The sequence below is a fragment of the Aspergillus pseudoviridinutans genome (genome assembly GCF_018340605.1).
Source record: "Aspergillus pseudoviridinutans IFM 55266 DNA, scaffold_5, whole genome shotgun sequence".
Taxonomy (NCBI): Eukaryota; Fungi; Ascomycota; class Eurotiomycetes; order Eurotiales; family Aspergillaceae; genus Aspergillus; species Aspergillus pseudoviridinutans.
The window spans coordinates 1,623,644-1,641,992 of NW_025091285.1; the positions used below are offsets into that span (position 1 = coordinate 1,623,644).

At 49.6% G+C, this 18,349-nt stretch overlaps 7 protein-coding genes across 7 annotated transcripts; 5 read left to right on the forward strand and 2 right to left on the reverse strand.

The window, feature by feature from the left end:
• Positions 1 to 30: 30 nt before the first annotated feature.
• On the forward strand, positions 31 to 2,068 carry Asppvi_007631 (prephenate dehydrogenase (NADP(+)); the record flags this gene model as incomplete). Its single annotated transcript, XM_043303515.1, has 7 exons — positions 31 to 125; positions 493 to 553; positions 604 to 715; positions 784 to 932; positions 991 to 1,590; positions 1,658 to 1,789; positions 1,904 to 2,068. The coding sequence occupies 7 exons, from the start codon at positions 31 to 33 to the stop codon at positions 2,066 to 2,068; spliced, it is 1,314 nt and encodes a 437-aa protein (XP_043159450.1).
• Positions 2,069 to 3,427: 1,359 nt separating this feature from the next.
• On the forward strand, positions 3,428 to 7,556 carry Asppvi_007632 (putative cytosolic regulator Pianissimo; the record flags this gene model as incomplete). The annotated part of the gene is made up of 4 exons (XM_043303516.1): positions 3,428 to 5,173; positions 5,226 to 7,064; positions 7,120 to 7,286; positions 7,358 to 7,556. The coding sequence occupies 4 exons, from the start codon at positions 3,428 to 3,430 to the stop codon at positions 7,554 to 7,556; spliced, it is 3,951 nt and encodes a 1,316-aa protein (XP_043159451.1).
• An 811-nt stretch (positions 7,557 to 8,367) lies between these two features.
• Positions 8,368 to 10,096, forward strand: Asppvi_007633 (putative ATP-dependent protease (CrgA); the record flags this gene model as incomplete). Its single annotated transcript, XM_043303517.1, has 2 exons — positions 8,368 to 9,980; positions 10,063 to 10,096. 2 exons carry the CDS (start codon positions 8,368 to 8,370, stop codon positions 10,094 to 10,096), a joined length of 1,647 nt encoding a protein of 548 aa, XP_043159452.1.
• Positions 10,097 to 11,923: 1,827 nt separating this feature from the next.
• Positions 11,924 to 13,505, forward strand: Asppvi_007634 (RNA-binding protein; the record flags this gene model as incomplete). The annotated part of the gene is made up of 7 exons (XM_043303518.1): positions 11,924 to 11,976; positions 12,050 to 12,059; positions 12,129 to 12,206; positions 12,262 to 12,283; positions 12,364 to 12,416; positions 12,475 to 12,933; positions 12,996 to 13,505. The coding sequence occupies 7 exons, from the start codon at positions 11,924 to 11,926 to the stop codon at positions 13,503 to 13,505; spliced, it is 1,185 nt and encodes a 394-aa protein (XP_043159453.1).
• An 885-nt stretch (positions 13,506 to 14,390) lies between these two features.
• Asppvi_007635 (40S ribosomal protein uS9) lies at positions 14,391 to 15,170 on the reverse strand (the record flags this gene model as incomplete). Its single annotated transcript, XM_043303519.1, has 4 exons — positions 14,391 to 14,681; positions 14,775 to 14,846; positions 15,030 to 15,052; positions 15,125 to 15,170. 4 exons carry the CDS (start codon positions 15,168 to 15,170, stop codon positions 14,391 to 14,393), a joined length of 432 nt encoding a protein of 143 aa, XP_043159454.1.
• A 404-nt stretch (positions 15,171 to 15,574) lies between these two features.
• On the forward strand, positions 15,575 to 16,213 carry Asppvi_007636 (mitochondrial 54S ribosomal protein uL13m; the record flags this gene model as incomplete). The annotated part of the gene is made up of 3 exons (XM_043303520.1): positions 15,575 to 15,595; positions 15,661 to 16,021; positions 16,077 to 16,213. 3 exons carry the CDS (start codon positions 15,575 to 15,577, stop codon positions 16,211 to 16,213), a joined length of 519 nt encoding a protein of 172 aa, XP_043159455.1.
• Positions 16,214 to 16,587: 374 nt separating this feature from the next.
• Positions 16,588 to 17,615, reverse strand: Asppvi_007637 (urate oxidase; the record flags this gene model as incomplete). The annotated part of the gene is made up of 3 exons (XM_043303521.1): positions 16,588 to 16,709; positions 16,770 to 17,416; positions 17,476 to 17,615. The coding sequence occupies 3 exons, from the start codon at positions 17,613 to 17,615 to the stop codon at positions 16,588 to 16,590; spliced, it is 909 nt and encodes a 302-aa protein (XP_043159456.1).
• Positions 17,616 to 18,349: the final 734 nt, after the last annotated feature.

The following is an 18,349-nucleotide window of genomic DNA, read 5'->3' on the forward strand; positions in this document are numbered from 1 at the left end:
TTAGCCTGGTGCAGCTAAATAGGAATCAATATGGTCCTCACCAAGGAAAATGCCATGATAGGCATCATTGGTTTGGGAGACATGGGCAAGATGTATGCCCAGCGGCTCAGTCTCGCAGGGTGGAGGTAAATCATCACTTTTCCCTATTGGCCACCATCATTCGCTCGTAATAGGTAAGACATTTTCTCCTTCCTCCTTCCATTCTTTTCCTTTTACATGATGACTTGAGTGCATTTGGCTCGAGCATGACCTGACAGTCGCACCGCTACGCCATTCTGGTCTGTGGTTGACTGTCAGGTTGTCAATGATGTAAAATCTCAGCTACCTTTATTTCTTTTGTCTGAATCTTCATGAAGGATTCCCTGGTTCTCAAAGCTCTGATATTGCCGTCCTCAAACTGAGTGCTAACTCTCACGTTTCTCAGGTTCAATCGTACTCTTATTAAGTCTGTCCAAGCGGCTGAAATTCACTAACCACTATCTGTTTATAAAGGGTAAATGCATGTGATCTGCCTCAGAATTATGAACGTCTAAAGGAGGAGTTTGCTTCTCAAGTACGTCGTTTGCTCACAGCTAATGCTGTCCATACTCATCGTATATATAGCAAGGGGTCACTATACTCCCGAATGGACACCTGGTTTCAAGAATTAGCGATTATATTATATACAGTGTAGAGGCTGCTGTCATCGACAGGGTAGTTGCACAGTATGGGCCATGTATGTCCTTTTTCGAGCAAAGGATACCACCACCACTCTTAGTATCAATTTTTCTGACTTGTGGAAAGCAACCAAGGTCGGTGCGATCGTCGGCGGCCAGACATCCTGCAAGGCGCCTGAATTAGCTGCATTCGAGAAGCATCTTCCTCCAGATGTAGAAATCCTATCTTGTCATTCGCTCCATGGGCCCCAGGTCAACCCGAAAGGACAACCTCTGGTATGACACGCATGTCTTATTGCGAGTCTCTCCTGCATAATGACACGGTTTGCTTTAGGTCTTGATTCAGCATCGTGCTTCAGATGAGAGTTTGCGGTTCGTCGAAGAAGTACTCTCATCGTTTGGTTCCAAATATGTTTACCTCACAGGCGAGATGCATGACCGGATCACTGCAGATACCCAAGCGGTTACACATGCAGCCTTTTTAAGCATGGGAACGGCTTGGCAAGCAAACAATCAGTTCCCCTGGGAGATGTCGCGCTGGGTTGGCGGAATCGAAAACGTCAAGATCAACATCACATTGCGCATCTACTCTAACAAATGGCATGTCTATGCTGGTCTCGCCATCCTCAACCCGGCCGCAAAAGAACAGATCCGCACCTATGCCCAATCCGTAACGGAGCTGTATAAACTGATGATCGGTGGACAGCGAGAGGAGCTGAAACGTCGAGTCAAGGCGGCCGGGGCGGCTGTCTTCAAGGACGGTACTGAGAGTCAGGAATTGCTCCTCAAAGATGAAGTCCTCGATCGCTTCTCCCTCTCGAACCCGCCTCGCGAGTATCACCCGCCGAACAACCACCTGAGTCTCCTTGCAATTGTCGACTGTTGGTCGAAATTGGGCATCGTCCCTTACGATCATATGATCTGCTCAACACCTGTTAGTGACGCTAGTGCCCTGTATTGCTTACACCGTTCCATGTTGAGTTGCTAATTACTCTCTGAAGCTCTTCCGTTTGTGGTTGGGGGTCACAGAGTATCTATTCCGTAACCCTAAGCTCCTCGATGAGGCGTTAGATACCGCAATTGACGACAAAACCTTTCGCTCAGACGATCTAGAGTTTACATTTGCTGCCAGGGTTAGTATTCAATCTCGCCCGATGGTTCTATCGGCAGTGATGTCGTGGGCCAGGAGGCTTCTCATGCTGTCTTCATAAAGCCCTGGGTACTGACGTATTGCGTACGGTCAATAGGCTTGGTCCGATTGCGTTTCATTTGGTGATTTCGAATCCTACCGTGATCGCTTCGAGCGAATCCAGCAGTACTTCGCGCCACGTTTCCCTGACGCAGTCAAGCTTGGGAACGAGATGATGAAGACGATCTTGGAGAAGACAGCGCCGGGGACGGTGACCCGATAAGCGCTTTGGGAAGTTGTTGGGAAACCATGATGATGTGATGAGCCACGAACGACAGAAAGGGGGCCTTGATAATACATCATAAACTTTTTCAATTACGCTCGGGAAATGCTTCGTATATCTGAACATGTAGGCCTATGTATAGTCACTGCTTGCGCGAAGTCTTCCTTTATGAAGTTATCCATGAAGCAATCTTACAACTAACTTTGAGAATGGTCGAAACTTCGGCACCACCTGTCTCACGGCCTGATGCACAAGGCATATTTAGTGCTCGGTCTGATAACCATCGTGCTTCAAGCGAAGTTTGAGCTAAGATGAATGCGATGCAAGCACTTAGATGGCGAAGGCTCTCTCACGCCGGTCATCTGGGCAGCGGCGTTCATGACTTTGCTTGGCTTGTGGCATGGAAGGCATCTTTCTAGACGTAGCAAGAATGGTTCGCAGAGAAGGGGTAGGGGTAGGTAAGAAAAAAGAAAGTTGGATAGCTAGCAGTCAGAGCTACGGTGGGAGGCATCTTATATACCCATCTACTGCCTATCATCGAATAACTGCAATAGAAGCTAGTTACCGCAAAACAGTAAATAGGAAGTTGAATAGCATACCACTATTGCTTCCGGTTATACTAGCTTCTTGTGACCCTATTTAAACTCTCTCTGAGTGTTGGATCAGCTTCGGACCGACTATTCTTCTAAATCCTGGTCAGTTTATCTTGTATATATTCCCAAACAGAGTTGCATCAACATCTGCAGAGCACTGATCCCAAAAGGGCCTTCTTAGATGCAGGGTCTATTTGGACACTCGATTTTAAGCCAAACAAGGCGCATAAATAATAGATTAAGTCTCAAAAGGGGACCGAGAAGAACGAGATCTATCGATTGTCGTACAAGCAAAACACCAACTTGAAAGAATAGCGGCCTTAGGCGATAAGGTTGTGACCAAAGTTAGTCAGCCAGTGGTAGCCAAGTCTTGAGATGCAGCTGGAAACCATCAACAGCGGAGAGTACAGTCCCTTCTTGGAATATTCTTTGAACCTTTGAAGCGATACTATGATGCCGTTATTGTGATACCTACATCGAACCTCTGCCGATCTGGATAGCTTGCAGTACGGTCTTGTTTCACCCCCGGAAAAGCTGCCCCCCGTGACCGCGGCGCACGCATCCCCTCCCTTCGAACTCCTCATTCTCCAAACAGCACCTCATTCTGATCTGAAGTCAGTCACCGGCCTTCGTTTACAAGACACCCGTCAGTGTTATCCCTACAGTCTCTTGATACACCTCCCTCGAACTCAATGCGGTCGTTCATCCTTTGTCTCTTGCGCGATAGGTGATACGCACTCTCCCACTTGCGACTAGATGGAGATCTATGGCGTCCGGATATAATTCAGTCTTCTCCGCAACGTCGATCCAGCACCGTGACCTGGGTGATGGACGGTCGTATGCCAGCCAGGAAGATGCCTCGGCAAATGGCAGCTGGGCCGAGACCGCGTCAAGACCTGGGAGGAATGGTCGCTCACAGTCTGGAAACAGTGCAAGTATCCGCCCTCGGGGAGGTTCTGGAGGCTCTCTAGCACCTTCCCTCGGGGGTCCTGGTAGTTTCAGCTCGGAGCTTAAGAGCATGACTACATCGCGGAGTGTAACACCCCGACCCGATGGTACCTACAGGCGACGAGGAAGCAGCAACGTTGAGTTGGATGAATTGTCGAGCATCGAGGAGCGCCAGGCTGCGATTCGCGACAAGATTGCCAAAGAGATGAAGATCAAAACGGGAACCGAGAACATGCTTGAGGCACTTCTGGCCAAGGACCCGAAACATACCAAGGATCAACGGTTGAGGGTAGAATCCGAACTGAGCTCGTCCAATCGCAAGCTTGCGGAGCTACACCATGAGCTCGAGGAGGAATTACTACGTGCGCAGGCGCCGTCAACTCCTCCGCGGAATCGCTTTTCGATGTCTCTTTTTCGGGGTAGCCCCAGGCGGTCGCCTTCTCGGAACAACGACCTCACGCTTGACGATGGTCGATTGGAAGAAGCCGAGGCGGAGATGGAGTCCCCTACCTACGTCCTCGCGGAAACATTACAGGCGCTGGAGATTGAAGGGATGGCGCCAGATTACTATGTCGAGCGCGCCAACAGTCTGGTCGAACTCTTTAGGCGTCATCCAACCCTAAAATACGACCTTGCATGGTCCGTCTTCGGCTTGCGCGTTCAAGTCATGCTCTTAAGCGACAGCAAAGAAGTCGTAGCGGCTGGCTACCGCTTGACTCGATACGCCATAGCTGATAGAAAGTCACTTCAAATCATTCGGTCCCTGCACACAGATGAGCTGGTGATACTATCTCTAGTCAAGGAGAGCAAAGCTAGCATTGAGCGAGAACAGGCATTAAAGTTTGTCCGAGCTTTTCTGGATGTGAAAGACGGCGTTCACGAAATCTCGCGAGCTGTTGTGCGAACGATTGTCTCCATTGCTGAACATCATGAGGACCGTCTTCGAAACATATCTATTATGACCCTCGCTGAAATCTTGGTCAAGGATCCGGAGCTGATCGCCTATGCTGGAGGATTTGCAACTTTGCATGATGCTTTGGCAGAGGGAACTTTTGGCGCATCGGAAAGTCTGATTGCAAGCTTTCTGCATGTTCTCGATACGCCACACAGCAGAAAACACCTGCAAGGAGGATGCGAGCTCGAGGCCGTACTCGCACCATTTACTGACTCCCTTTCCGACTCAGTTCATAATGGCCGATTGAAATCATCTGCCAAAGCCATTTCTGCAATGCTTAAAACATGGCCGGGGTTGATAATTCTTGCAAGACATGAAGCCAAACCCCTTCAATCCCTTCTAGAATCGCTGCGTTACCCAGATCCACAAGCAAGAGATCTGATTATGGAACTACTCTTTGATGCCCTCCGGATCAAACCACCTTCGTGGTCATCTTCCTTTCTCGCCGGCCGCCGACTCACCACGTATGGCAGAGTTGCTAACCTCAGATCTGAGTCTGACGCAAAACCAGTCCGCGCATTTTACGACAGCAGTGACGATAGGTTTGATTTGACGGCGCACTTTTCGACATTGATTCTCGCGACGCTGATTGATGCCGGACTTTCAGAGGTGTGCTCCTCTTGAGTCTTTCTCCTTCCGTACATACTCTAACCAGGAATAGTCTCTTTCAGATCTCATCGAGGAAGAAACAGATCAGTCACTCAGGCGGAAAGCTACACTGCTTCTGACAGAGGTCTTAAAGTTGGCACACCATTCCTTACCTCAAAGTATCAGCGCAAAACTCCAAGTTCTTCCACATTTACTCCCACCAGCCGTCAAATTTGATGTTGAGAACCACGACGTGTGCAGCTCAACCATATATCAAATAGAGAGCATAAACCGAACTTTAGCTCGCTCGGTAGGCTTCTCCAATGGAGCAGGGCGTTATAACGTGGATGTGGACATCTCTGCATCACTTCTGTCTGGCGACCAAGGCAAAGATCGACTGAGTCCCGCCATGGATGAGACACAATTCCGCAATGCGATATTGGAGACAAACGTGCTGAATACTGTCAACTACATTAAATGGAAATGGGACCTGATCCATCGTATTGTCGAAGGGCCCCTAACCAACCCGAAGAGACTAGACGAGGCCATAAAGGGCTCAAAGTTTATGAAACGGCTCATAGGATTCTATCGACCTTTCAAATACAGATTCTCTATGGTTCCCAACACCAAACCGAATCAGCGGTATATCCGGACTGGATGCGCGTTGATGCGCACTCTAGTCCAAGTCCCAGAGGGCACAAAGTATCTGGCGGAGAACAAATTCTTAAGGCAGGTTGCTGAATGTCTCGCGCAGGTGGACCGCATGAGCGGACTGACCTCCTCCTCGCCTCTCTTTTCGCGAGAGCAGATGTCTACCACGTTGAGCGGTGGATACTTTGCCATGTTAGGAACCCTAAGCGGTGACCCCAACGGCCTTGCCATGATGGAGCGATGGCACATGCTCAACATGTTCTACMATATAATTGAACTTCGGGATCGAGACGATCTGATTCAAACTCTTTTGGGTAACCTTGACTATAGTCAAGAAAGCCATTTGAGAGTTCTGCTGTCTAAAGCTCTCACTACTGGTTCCAAAGAGATCCGCATATTCGCGACGAAGCTGCTGCGGAAGTACGCAGTCGGAAATGTGCATCTTTCCGCTCAAGGGGGACTCGGTAGAGGGGACTGGGTTGTTAAGCTGTTGGTAACCCAGCTGTACGATCCTGATGTCTCCGTGTGCCAGGTGGCCGTCAAGATACTTGAGGAAGCGTGCAACCAGCGTGACTACCTTGAATATGTTGTCAAATGCCGACCTTCGCTCGACCACCTCGGTGAGATTGGGGCACCTTTACTTCTACGATTTTTGTCAACATCAGTTGGCTATCATTACTTGGACGGTCTCGACTACATCACGCAAGAAATGGACGATTGGTTCTTAGGCCGGAACGACGCCTACGTTGGTCTCGTGGAAGCTGCGCTTTCTAGAGCCTACGTTGACCAACCCCGCAGGGGGAGCTTTGCGCCTGAGGATTTCGTGGATTTGCAGGACATTGGAGTTGTACCGCCGCATTTCTACAGAGAACTTGCGAGGACGAAAGAGGGATGTCGACTTCTGGAACAATCGGGACATTTTAGTGAATTCGCTTGGACGATTCGAGATTTTCGATTGGACGAAGAAGACACCGAGGCGCTTCTCAAAGTCAAGGGCTGCCTCTGGGCCGTCGGCAACGTTGGCTCCATGGAATTGGGAGCACCGTTTCTCGAGAGGGACATTGTAGAGCAGATTGTGAAGATTGCCGAAAGCGCTGAAGTCTTGACGATGCGGGGCACTGCTTTCTTTGTTCTTGGCTTGATCTCTCGCAGTCGACATGGCTTGAAAGTACTCCGGGAAGCTGGATGGGACTCCGCAGTCGACCAGAAAGGGGACTCAATCGGGCTGAGTTTGCCCACGGACTTCAAAAAGTTGTTCTTGGTAGGGAACTCATTAGCAGTCAAGGCTTCCAAGGTATACTGAACAGTGATCGCAGGTCGATTTCCCTTCTCATTCTCGGCCGGTTGAAGCGAAACGCTTGTCGCATGAAAAATTCAAGGCGGCCACGACCGATCCGGATCCTGCCAATCAGAAGATCTTGAAGCTAATAGTCGACATGGGCAATACAGTTCTATCCAAAAGAGCAGCCACAGATCTTCATAAGTAAGTCAATCAAGTGTCCAAGATCACAGTTATCTCGATCAGAAATGAGACTGACATATGCCAATCTGTAGCATTAAAGCGAAAGATCCGGATCGATTTCGCCAACCTCACCTATTCCGCAAGGCTCTCAGTATCCTCGAGGGTCATCACTATCGACTACCGGCACGACGCTTTGCCCTTGATCTGTTTGACAAGAGCGTAATGCGACGTATCGTGCTGGAAGACTCCGACATTGATTCCGAGACAGCCTCATCGCAAGAATCCGATTGATGGACTGTTTTATGGCTGGACCACCACCCGTCTTGGGCCTTTGTAACCTTTTCCCTCATCATACGCAAAATCATCATCGATACATATCCCTTCCCTCCCCATCCTCTCATTGAATGTGAATGACGACGATGGTTATGAACCACACTATTGCATTCCTGATTCCAAGGTTAGGCATTTTATGCGAGATGCTACGTTTTCTTCCTGAGTACCCCCTTCTGTCTTGGTATGGCGTTCAGGCATGTCCAGTCATGAGCAACGAAAGATATCACCATGTACGTTCTCTTATACTCTCGTGACTCCTCCCGATCTCTACATCTGCTTGAGACCAGACTCCAGAACGACTGAGGAAAAGGAGTTCAACAGGCGGAGGCTTGATCAACAGTTAAGGGCGCAGGGGTACTCTTGGCTTCAAGCTCCTCATCGGCTCACGAAGTGTCTCACAAGCAATTCTGTACATACAAATACACATTCCATCCTTTATGCAGCATATCCAGCATGAATAAGCTACTATTGATACTTCTGTGATCGTGCTTCTGAAAGCTTTTCAGTCCAGTATGATGTAGCTTAGCTTTCGTTTTCTCAGATTGGCTGGAACCAAGAGTGAGTGGAGTGACTAAATCTCGGGATGGCCGAGGCCTTATGCCTCCGCAGTCCTTAGCACCCCAACATTGATCTCCTTTAAGCTAGTCATCTATCACCTCGTACCCTCTGCTCCAGCAATCTATACTAAGATAGTGAAATATTCAGAACTACTTACACCGTAAATATTCGTCACACTCACTCATTGTGATCATAACCTGGCCCAGCACCCATGGAAAATGACCGAGTGACCTCTTCTCCACACTCTCCACACGATGGAGATACCACTTCCGCCAGTGCCGCACCAACGGTCCACGACAGCTTCACGACCTCTCAGCCCATCCTAGCGCATTCTCTCATACGTTTGATTCAATGCTCGCACTGTTTACGGCCTCTCCGGTCGCCGCTCAGGCTGCCATGTGGGAATACTTTCTGCCGAGCTTGTCTTCCCCCGCTTCATGAGCGGAGGGGAATCACGTATCCGGCGGACGAGGGACGGAAGCAAGGCTTCAGATGCTACTGGAGAGGGAAGCATAACTGTCATGGGGAGCATTGTGTGGGCGACTGTGGGGTCGATGTATTGATGAGCAGGCTCGTGGATGTCTTTGATGAAGTTCTCGCGCATACTGCGACGGCGTCAGATACGAGCAATGAGCGGGAGGGTGGGCTTCGGATGACCTGGAAGGGCCTTAAGAACCAGGAGCTAACTCTGAACTGTGCGGACATTGGTCCCGATGTATTGAGCGGAATTTACAACTTGGTAAAGCAGGGACGGTTCGATTACGATGCGACGGAGATTATATACGAGAGCGCTCTCGAAGACTGCTCTGGAGAGGTTGATCAGTCAAGTGCATTATTTGAGCGATTGAAAGATTCCATCCGGAATGAACTGGATTGTCAGGTCTGTTACTCGCTAATCACAGACCCGTTGACCACGCCCTGTGGCCACACATTCTGCCGCGGCTGTGTTGCAACGGTCTTAGATCACAGTGATCTGTGTCCTATCTGCCGACGCAAATTGAACATGTTTTCGACCATAAATTCTGAGCCTGTCAATAAGAGGATATCCGACATTACACAGCTGTTTTTCTCGGACCAGATCACTTCACAGAGACAGAGTCTGGCCGAGGAGCGGTCTGATTCAGATGCTCTAACCGTTCTACCCTTGTTCGTCAATTCTCTATCATTTCCAACTATGCCGACTTTCTTGCGCATCTTTGAACCTCGCTACTGCCTCATGATACGAAGAGTCATGGAGAGTAGAGATCACAAGTTTGGAATGGTCCTGTATAACCGCTTAGGACTACCGCAAGGACAACTAGGAGCATCCCAATTCATGCAATATGGGACAGTTCTTAGGGTTGAGCGCTTTGAACCCCTTCCTGATGGCAGAAGCCTTGTTTTTGCCCACGGGATATCGCGCTTCAAGGTCATCAAATCTCGCATAGTGGATGGCTACCACGTTGGCGAAATACAGCGTGTCGACGATATTCCTATCGCAGAAGAGGAAAATTTGGAGTCCTTGGAGACGTCGAACATCTCCCGTCGTTCAACAGAAGCACAGCCATCGCAACAGCCACTGGACTCCATGTCAACGCAAGAACTGTTTCAGTTGGGACTGGACTTTGTACGAAAGCGGCGGGGAGAAGGAGCCAGATGGCTGCACCCACGCGTCTTGATGGCCTACGGAGATATACCTTCAGATCCAGCGCAGTTCCCCTGGTGGCTTGCCTGTGTTTTCCCAGTATCTGAAGAGGAAAAGTACGCGCTTCTGTCAGCAACAAGCGTTAGGGAGCGGCTGAAGATCACCGCACAGTGGGCTAGAAGGGCGGAGGCCCGGGAGTGGTATGTTCTGAAGTGTCCTTACCAGTTCTCAATCTATAGTCCAGAAGACACTTTATACTCACATTGACACTTTTTTGGTCAGGTCAACTCCACAATCATTCGCCTCTCTCTTATGACTAGCCGTCCCACTTCTGGTCTTCGGTCTCATTCCCTTGGCTCTAGGTCCGATAACGTCGTCCAAGTCAGTGCGTTCTGCAAGTGTTCTCACTTCTTTTTCGCCTTTCTCTTTGTCTGTTTCTGTGTCATTCGGTTCCGCCAGCCCTGCTACATATGAAAGCGACCAACGGAGGACTGCGACTCAAGATGGTGAATCATATCTTTCACAAACCATCCTTATTGGCATTTTCCTCGCCACCTTTCTCTTTCAGTTTGCCGCCAATTTCGGTCAGTTAATGAGAATCAGACGAAGGGAAGCAGTAGATACTAGGCCAAACATAGAGCAACAACCGGAGCCGCCGAGAGCTCCACAAAGGCCACAGGACGATGATGAGGGAGAGGTTCGGGCAAGGACAGCAGATACTGAGTAGAGCCTGTGATGAAATCCCTCGCCTTGATGTTCACGCAGGAGAAACATCGAGGTTTCAACACATGCCGCATTCTTCAATCGCTTTAATGGATGTGATGGTAACAAGAAGCAACCCCAGGCGCAGCCTCACATCCAATCTCATTTTGGCTGGAAATGGGCTTGTCTAACGATCATTAACGCATCGTACACTCTGTGCGTAGCGGTCAGGTATTGCAAAATCAGACGTCATGACGTGAAGCCGTTTGAGATAGTCGTTCCGCCGGTTTCTTATTCTTTCATATACCGTTCCACCAGCAGTTCGCAGGAATAACAGAACCCTCAGCATGCCCGCTGAATCCCACGACCGCCGAGTATCGTCATGCTAATTCTCCATATTCAAAGATTCACACTTTGGAAAGACTGTTTATCTTTATTTCCAACTGCGGACATTTCTCAAGCCTCTAGATCGCTGCGCAAATCTGTTCACTACGGCTTTTTTTTTTTTTTTTTTTTTGGAACTAGGTTGCAGGAAAATCAGATCCGCTATCGTGTCAATTTTCTTGACACTGGTTGTACAGAATACTGCCGATGAGCAATGGAACATCCGCAGTGAGGTGATGAGCTTTGTGGCTGGTGATAGTTGGATATGCAATCGTAGCAAGCAAGCGCCTTGCGTCCGCTCACCGGTTGTGCATTGCCGCCAATGGGAAGAGTTGGCAGATCATAGGGATGGTGGAACTTGCTTTTCATTGATGCAAAGACCTGCGAACCATCATGTACTTGACCTTGTCTTTTTTTGAGATACCAGTTGGTCTGACTCGTCCAGCGCCACTAGACAGGGTGAGTCTGGGAAGAGTGAGTGTTGGGTCACACAGCCCATTTTCAACGTTTGAAAAGAGAGAGAGAACAACATAGCAGATTGGTAATTAGATTTGGCCTACCTCTGAGTAAATCGATGAGCTCTGTATAGTACGTAGATAGCCGTGATGATAGGTAGTCTCGTAGGTTAGCAACGGCCACCGATTGGACTCACTTTGGTCTGCTGTTTCATCAAAACAATCGCGGGAGTAAGTATGGCAATAGACTCAAGCTGTTCAAGCGGCCCGAGACAAGAGGGTGCGGAGAGTACATGAAGAAAATCGAAGTATGCTTTGAAAACGAACAAATGAGCAACTGCCTTGGTCATCTGGTCGATCGCTCCTGCAAAGTCAACGTGGGGTTATTGAATGATTGCGATATACCTGCCCCCAGAGACGAAGAGATTGTCTTCTTCTCTTCCCCTTTTATGCACCTTGTCTCTGCCTAAACTCTTTTCTACCTTCCTTTATCTCTGATTTGGCTGAAAGCATCTGCTTAGTAGATGCCATTTTTTAGTTCACTGGTGTGCTTCTTCTTCCTCCTCCTCTTCGTCATCAAGCTAACTCTGGTATAAGATACAATGTCTTCAATCACCTCATATGGAGGTCTCTATTCTAGGTCCTTCCCTCAGAAGTAAGCACTCATGCTCCATTTTGTCATTCACCTTTGCTATAGCATGTCATAAGAATACTGACACTTCTGACAGAACTGAAGCTGTGAGTTCATCCTATCTTCTACGCGAGGGTTCCTTGTCCCGGCTCATGCTCGCGTGACTCTTGACCTAGCAAACTTTACCTCAAAATAGTATCAGCCTGCTCAGCGCAGATTATGTGACTATTCTGAAATCAGAATACCAGCAGCTGGTAAGCTACAGATCCATCGTCCAACTGCTATTCAGCGCCTTTCTAATGAATCTAGCTGCAAGCATCGAATCATCTTAGTGAGTCAATACATCCTATGCTGATTGGCGGATCATAAGGCCATATTGCAAGCCCATATACTCATCTGAGCACCATACAGAGAAGCTGAAAGACTCTCTTTTGGGCGGGGGTCTGTCTCAAGAAACTCTCGATGTAGGATTGCATACCAAGTTGTGACAACCATTCACTTGCTGATCACTCTCTGTTTCAGATCTTGGTTTACGGTGCAGACTTTCTGTCTCAGTCCTCCGAAGCTGGTGAGCTCCACGAACAGAAGACTTTCGATGAGCTCGAGAACCATCCTGTTACTCAATATAAGAGCTCCAGTGATCATGAAAACGCTGCTCATGAGATCGGCGAGATCTATGAGGAAGACACTGAAGATGATGGCATCGTTTCTCCAAACAGTGACGAAAAAGATGACTATGACGAGTCGAGAAGCGCAGATTCTGTTTCCTCCCCTGCAGCCCAACGCACAGTCTTCATTCGCGGCTTACCGGACCGGGCCACTCATCAAGATGTCGTTGATGCAGTGAGAGGCGGTGCTCTACTACATCTTTACCTTCGGGCTCGGGATCACGCCGCTTACGTCTCGTTTGTTGAACCAGCTGCTGCTGCCGAATTCCTGCAGCACGCAAAAACTCATGGCTGTCATATTGCCGGGAAGCGCGTAAGAAAGTCCATTCGAAGCCGTTGCACATGTACCTGTAACTAACCCCTCCATCATCATAGGTCGAGGTCTCATGGAATGACCGGCAATTCTACCTTCCCCCATACGTCGGATCGAAGATCAGGAATGGCGCAACTCGGAATCTAGTGATCTACAATGTGAATGCAAATATCACCGAATCACTTATCCGGAGGGACCTTGAGCATATCCACAACCTGATTGTGATCACTGTGAAGTTCAAGAAAGGCAATGCATACATCTCCACGAACTCCGTTCACAATACACTATTTGCTCGGTCCTGCATGATGTCTCGAGGCACTTACAAGGGTATGCGCATTGGATTTTACCCTGATGAATGCGCAGGGCTACCGTCCAAGCTTCCCGCTGGCCCAAAAAGAGAAGTGCAACCACCTTCAAAGAAGTCATTGTCAGCTTCAAATCGGTTTCAACTTCTTTCCCTTGATGGCTCCGGAGACGATGATGTTGAGAACCACGAGGCTCTACCTGGCACATTGGACAGCCAATGTTTGAACGGTGGCATTGACCTGGTGGAGAGTAGAGTCTCAGCCTAGCCAGTGGTGGCTGATCTGGCATAGTTGTTTTGAAGAGAGTTGCATGCTCAAATAGCCAAGGTGTGTTTGTTCATCTCTCCCCTGCGTTCCCCCTTCATGATGTTGCCTTTCATGAGACGATCTCGAATGTGACAAAGTATTCAAAATATCTTGACTGAGGGAAGTTCGTACGGCAGGTGAAGCTTCCTCCAATTCGTCTCGTGCGTATCTAGTGAATGGGGACGCGGAACTTTCTCAGTGATGCAGGGATGCGCAGCATTGTTTGAGCAAGACCGCCTCTGGTAGGCAGATTTCATCCGTTGCCAAATGCTGAGCGTCCATAGGATACGGCGCTTGTCGCGTCCTTCAGCATTCGATGCCTCTCTACATATTTATGTGACGGGAGGTTCCCGATTCGGCATATACTGCGACGCAAGTTAAGTGCAATAATTTCTAGCAGATTGTAGAATTAGGTCATCAACGATCATAGGCAGAATGGTGTTGAATTTCCGCGTCTTGTAACGGTAGAAAGTCATCAAGACAACTGCACCTTTCCTGAGTCAGTCGTGGCCACAGTATATCCGAAAATTGCATTCCTTTTTTTGGTCCAGACCCATACAGATGAAAAGATGACCCAAACAGACAACGCAGGATAACCTCCGCAACGCTCATATCCGTTTAAGGACAGATGGATGACAAACAAGAAAAATGGGTAATATTTCAGATTCCTGGCCTATACTAAATCCATCCGAGACAGAGCCAGTAACCCATTCCACTGCCACAACCAAATTCGAACCTTCTTCGATTGCCCAGTGGGATTGCACCATGATCTCCTCCCCAGTACACCATGAGAGAAACACAACACCATTCTGCGCTTTTTCGTGGCTTTTTGTTTGGCGGGATCGTTTAACGGTAGGATTTCTGGTACCTGGCACGGGCACCGCGACCACCGAACTTCTTGGGCTCCGTACGACGGTTGTCGGCGACGAGCAGTGTGCGGTCGTACTGAACAAAAGCCTGCTTCAGCTGGTTCTTGGAGTGCTCATCGACGTACTTCTGGTAGTAGGCGACGATGGACTTGGCGATGGCCTGGCGGATGGCGTAGATCTGGGAGGTGTGACCACCACCGGAGACACGGACACGGATGTCGACACCGGCGAACTTGTCAGCGCCGACGATCAGGAGAGGCTCGTAGACCTATTTGCATTGTCGTCAGATTCTGTTTTTCCTTTTGTTCTCTTTCCTTCGCAAAAACAATGCGACGCTTTCGGTTGGGTTTTGTAGTCGTACCTTGAAGCGGAGAATCTCAGGCTGGACCAGGCCGAGAGGCTGGCCGTTGACCTTGATGAGACCCTTGCCTTGCTGTTGATAACACAATTCTCAGCATTTGTCCTGTTGTTTCCATGCGAATGCAAAAGTGAATCCCAGTTTTTGTCCTCCAAATCAACCCTTCTCTTTATGTTCCGGACATTTCATCTCGATAAATCACGCAGTTTGCCGATTGGGGCGACATCATAGGGAAATGGGGAAAATTTCTCCTCATACCTTGCAGTGGGCGACAGCGGTGGCTATACAGATAATTCCCAGTCAGTGATCACGTTTTCTTCATCTCCGAGTTCTGTCCCCTCTGAAAAACTTACCCGTCTTCTTCTTGCCGAAGCATTGCACACTCGGGACGGAAGCCATGATGTGTAGAATGGCCCTTGTCGGTGTCGAGAAGGAGTGTGCCGGAGGGTGGGTTCGAAGGGGGGTTGGAAAGTTGTCGTCGTCGCAGGGCTATATTTCTCGCTGCGTTCGATTCGAGATGGGCAGAATCCGTGCGGACAAACTCGCTTAGTGCGCCGCGCTAGTGCCGTTCTAGGGCTTGTCGGGGGGCTGCGGTCACGTGAGACTAGAGCCTGCGGGAGTCGGCGATGGAGTTTGGAGTTTGGACGTAGGGAAGCGGACTCAGCGGAGGTTTGCCGGAAGTTTGGAACAATTGGGCATCAGAATTCCGGGGACTTCGTTATAATTCAGCCTTGATTGTTCAATCAATTGTTTTGATATCGGCTTTTGCCCCCGTCTATCCTCGTTGAGGAGAGCTGTTCAAGATGTCGCAAACTATCGGAAAGGTGCGGTAGCCCGCTCTGTTTTGCAGCTCCATTTCTGCCATGTGGTCTAACATCTATACGTATAGACACGTCTAGCCTACTCTCGCACATGGCACTATGTCGATGTCGGTTCTGATCCGCGCGCCCTCGGCCGCCTGGCTTCCTCCATCGCCCTATTCCTCATGGGCAAGCACAAGCCCATCTACGACCCTTCGACAGACTGCGGAGACTATGTCGTCGCGGTAGGCTGCAGCGACCTGCGAACTACGGGAAAGAAGCGCTTCCAGAAGAAGTACTACACGCACACCACGCGGCCTGGTAGCCTGCGAAGCATGACCATGGACCAGATGTTCGAGAAATGGGGCGGTGGTGAGGTTCTCCGGAGAGCCGTTCGGGGAATGTTGCCCAAGAATCGGCTTCGGGATAAGAGGCTGGCTCGTTTGAAGAGTGAGTCTTCTGGGCCTTTGATGTTTGATTGTACTTCTCTTGCTGACTTGAACAGCCTTCGAGGGTCTGGCTCATCCTTACAAGGAGAATATCGTAAAGTTCGGCAACAAGTCGGTTATTGGCAATTTGCCGGAGGTGCAGCAGGCCTTCAAGAAGGCTGTGGCTGAGACTGAGGCCAAGCAGTCTGCTTGAACGGTGCTTGGTCAAAGCGGGACGAAATCGTACAAAAGCGAGTTATTCTCCCGCTCGGATGCGGCGCCATCTGCTTCTGTAACTCTATATTTTCTGTGCTATTTTAGGGCCGATTTACTAGCGCATGGGTGGGAGTTTTGTGACTTATTGTTTTTTTCATTCTGAGGATTCCTCTATTCAATCATTCCCAACAGTTTCCTTCTTTGAAGCGGGATTCAGTCGTCTACATGTCGGTGCTTCTGTACTATACGCAAGTGAAAGATGGATGATTGCTAGATGAAATACCCTATTCCCAGAGACTATGTACAGTTATGCCTTGGCTAACTCCCGTGACAAATCATGAAATGCAATCCTTTGACTGAGACGAGACGCTCTCACAGCTTAGATTTGGATGTGCGGCCCACTGTGCATTTGATCAATCCGTTGGGACTCGTCTGAGGCGCGTATACCTCCGCATCCTTGCCGAGATTCTTAAGGCCCTTGTGCCAGCTGAGGTCTACAGAAATACAAAGTTAGCAATGGAACTCAAGTATGAGGAAGCATCGTCGATACTCACCAACTTCAAAGTAGTGCTTGTTAGGCAGAGAGTACTCGACGGTCTCGATAAAGGGCTCGGCCGCCAGGATCTGCTCGGACATCTTGTACATGGTAGCCTGCACACTGGCACTGTTGTCCTGGGCAAAAGTCTTGAGGGTGATCTCCCGGGCCGCGGACCAGGCGGCATCGAACTTGGGGATGTTCGCGCGGACCTCGCCGAGGTCGCTGAAGCGCTTCCACTGCCACGAGGCATCGACATCCGTGCTCAGGATACGATCCCAGGTCTCCTTGAGGGTGGTATACTCATCGCGCAGGAATCCGTGGAACTGCGAGCCAGTGCTCTTCAGCACGGTGAGGCCAGCGATCGAGGACTTGATGTCGATGCCGGTGCCCTCGGTCACGTCCACCTGGACATTGCGGGTTTCTTCGCTGTCGCGGACGAAGGAGTGAGGGTGGGGCTTGCCGTCAATGTTCATGCGCGTCCAGCGGTGGGTGATGATGTGAGCGTGCGCGGCGTGGATGTGCTTGTATTTCTGGATGAAGTGGGTGCCCAGGATGGAGCCGAAGAGCTCGGGGGGAGTGACCGGGTGCTGCTTGGCGAGGACGTAGATGGTGTTCTTGATCGAGTCGGTAGCGACAATGACGCTGTTGTCGGCCTTGGTGTAGCTGTCATAGATCCCTGATTAGTACTTTTGCCTAACTCTATGCTCTAATCTCCGACTCACGAAGTCTCAATCTCTCCCTCCAACAGCACACAGACGGTCATCTCCACCACCGTCTGCACACCGGTCTTCTCGTCCCGGTGGACCTTGTAGACACGGACATTGTCCTTTCCATAGCGAGCAGCAGTAACAGGGGCCGACATTTTGATCAGTTAATGAGCTGGATAGCTGCAGTTGATGAGAGAGGAGTATAGTTCTCCGGAGGAGTTGGGGTAAAGAGTCCTGCGGGGAAGCTCAAGAACGATAAGGAAATCGGGGGTAATGAGCAAACCAAAGCTCACGACCTGACAATCCGGGTGAAGGAGGGAGGAAAACTTGATAATTCAATGCAAGCAGGCGACGAAAGAGCTTTTAAATGCGGTCACGAAGGGACAACTGCGAAAAAGAAAACCATCGCATGATGGTTGCTGGCGGTCCATTGTCGGCCACCTCCGAAAGCCGCGCAATTGGACGGCTGTGGCCATCCGTCCGTACTGTCCTCCGATAAAAGAACTGGGCCGATGATCAGTTCTGGTCATGGACAACCCTAGTCCGCAATAATCATGTATTGCTCATACACTCTTGGTCTTTTAGCTCTGGAAGTACGAAAGCCCTACTTCGCTCTTTCGAGAGTCTGTCTGGACTTTGGAGTGATCACATAGAATGACAGTAAGGAATGCAGGCAAAGCCCCCCGACATACCAACACGTTGATTGTCGGGATATCATGATTGTTGGCTATACATTAGCAGAGGTAGTCCCAGAATATCCGAGAAGCTGCGTGTTAGCTTGTGCGCAAGAAATCACGGCATTGGTGTAGGTCAATGATAGTTGAAGCAATTGTCGAGCGCAACTCATCATTCTAATTGGCTGTTCATCCATTGCTCCACTGCTCTTCTT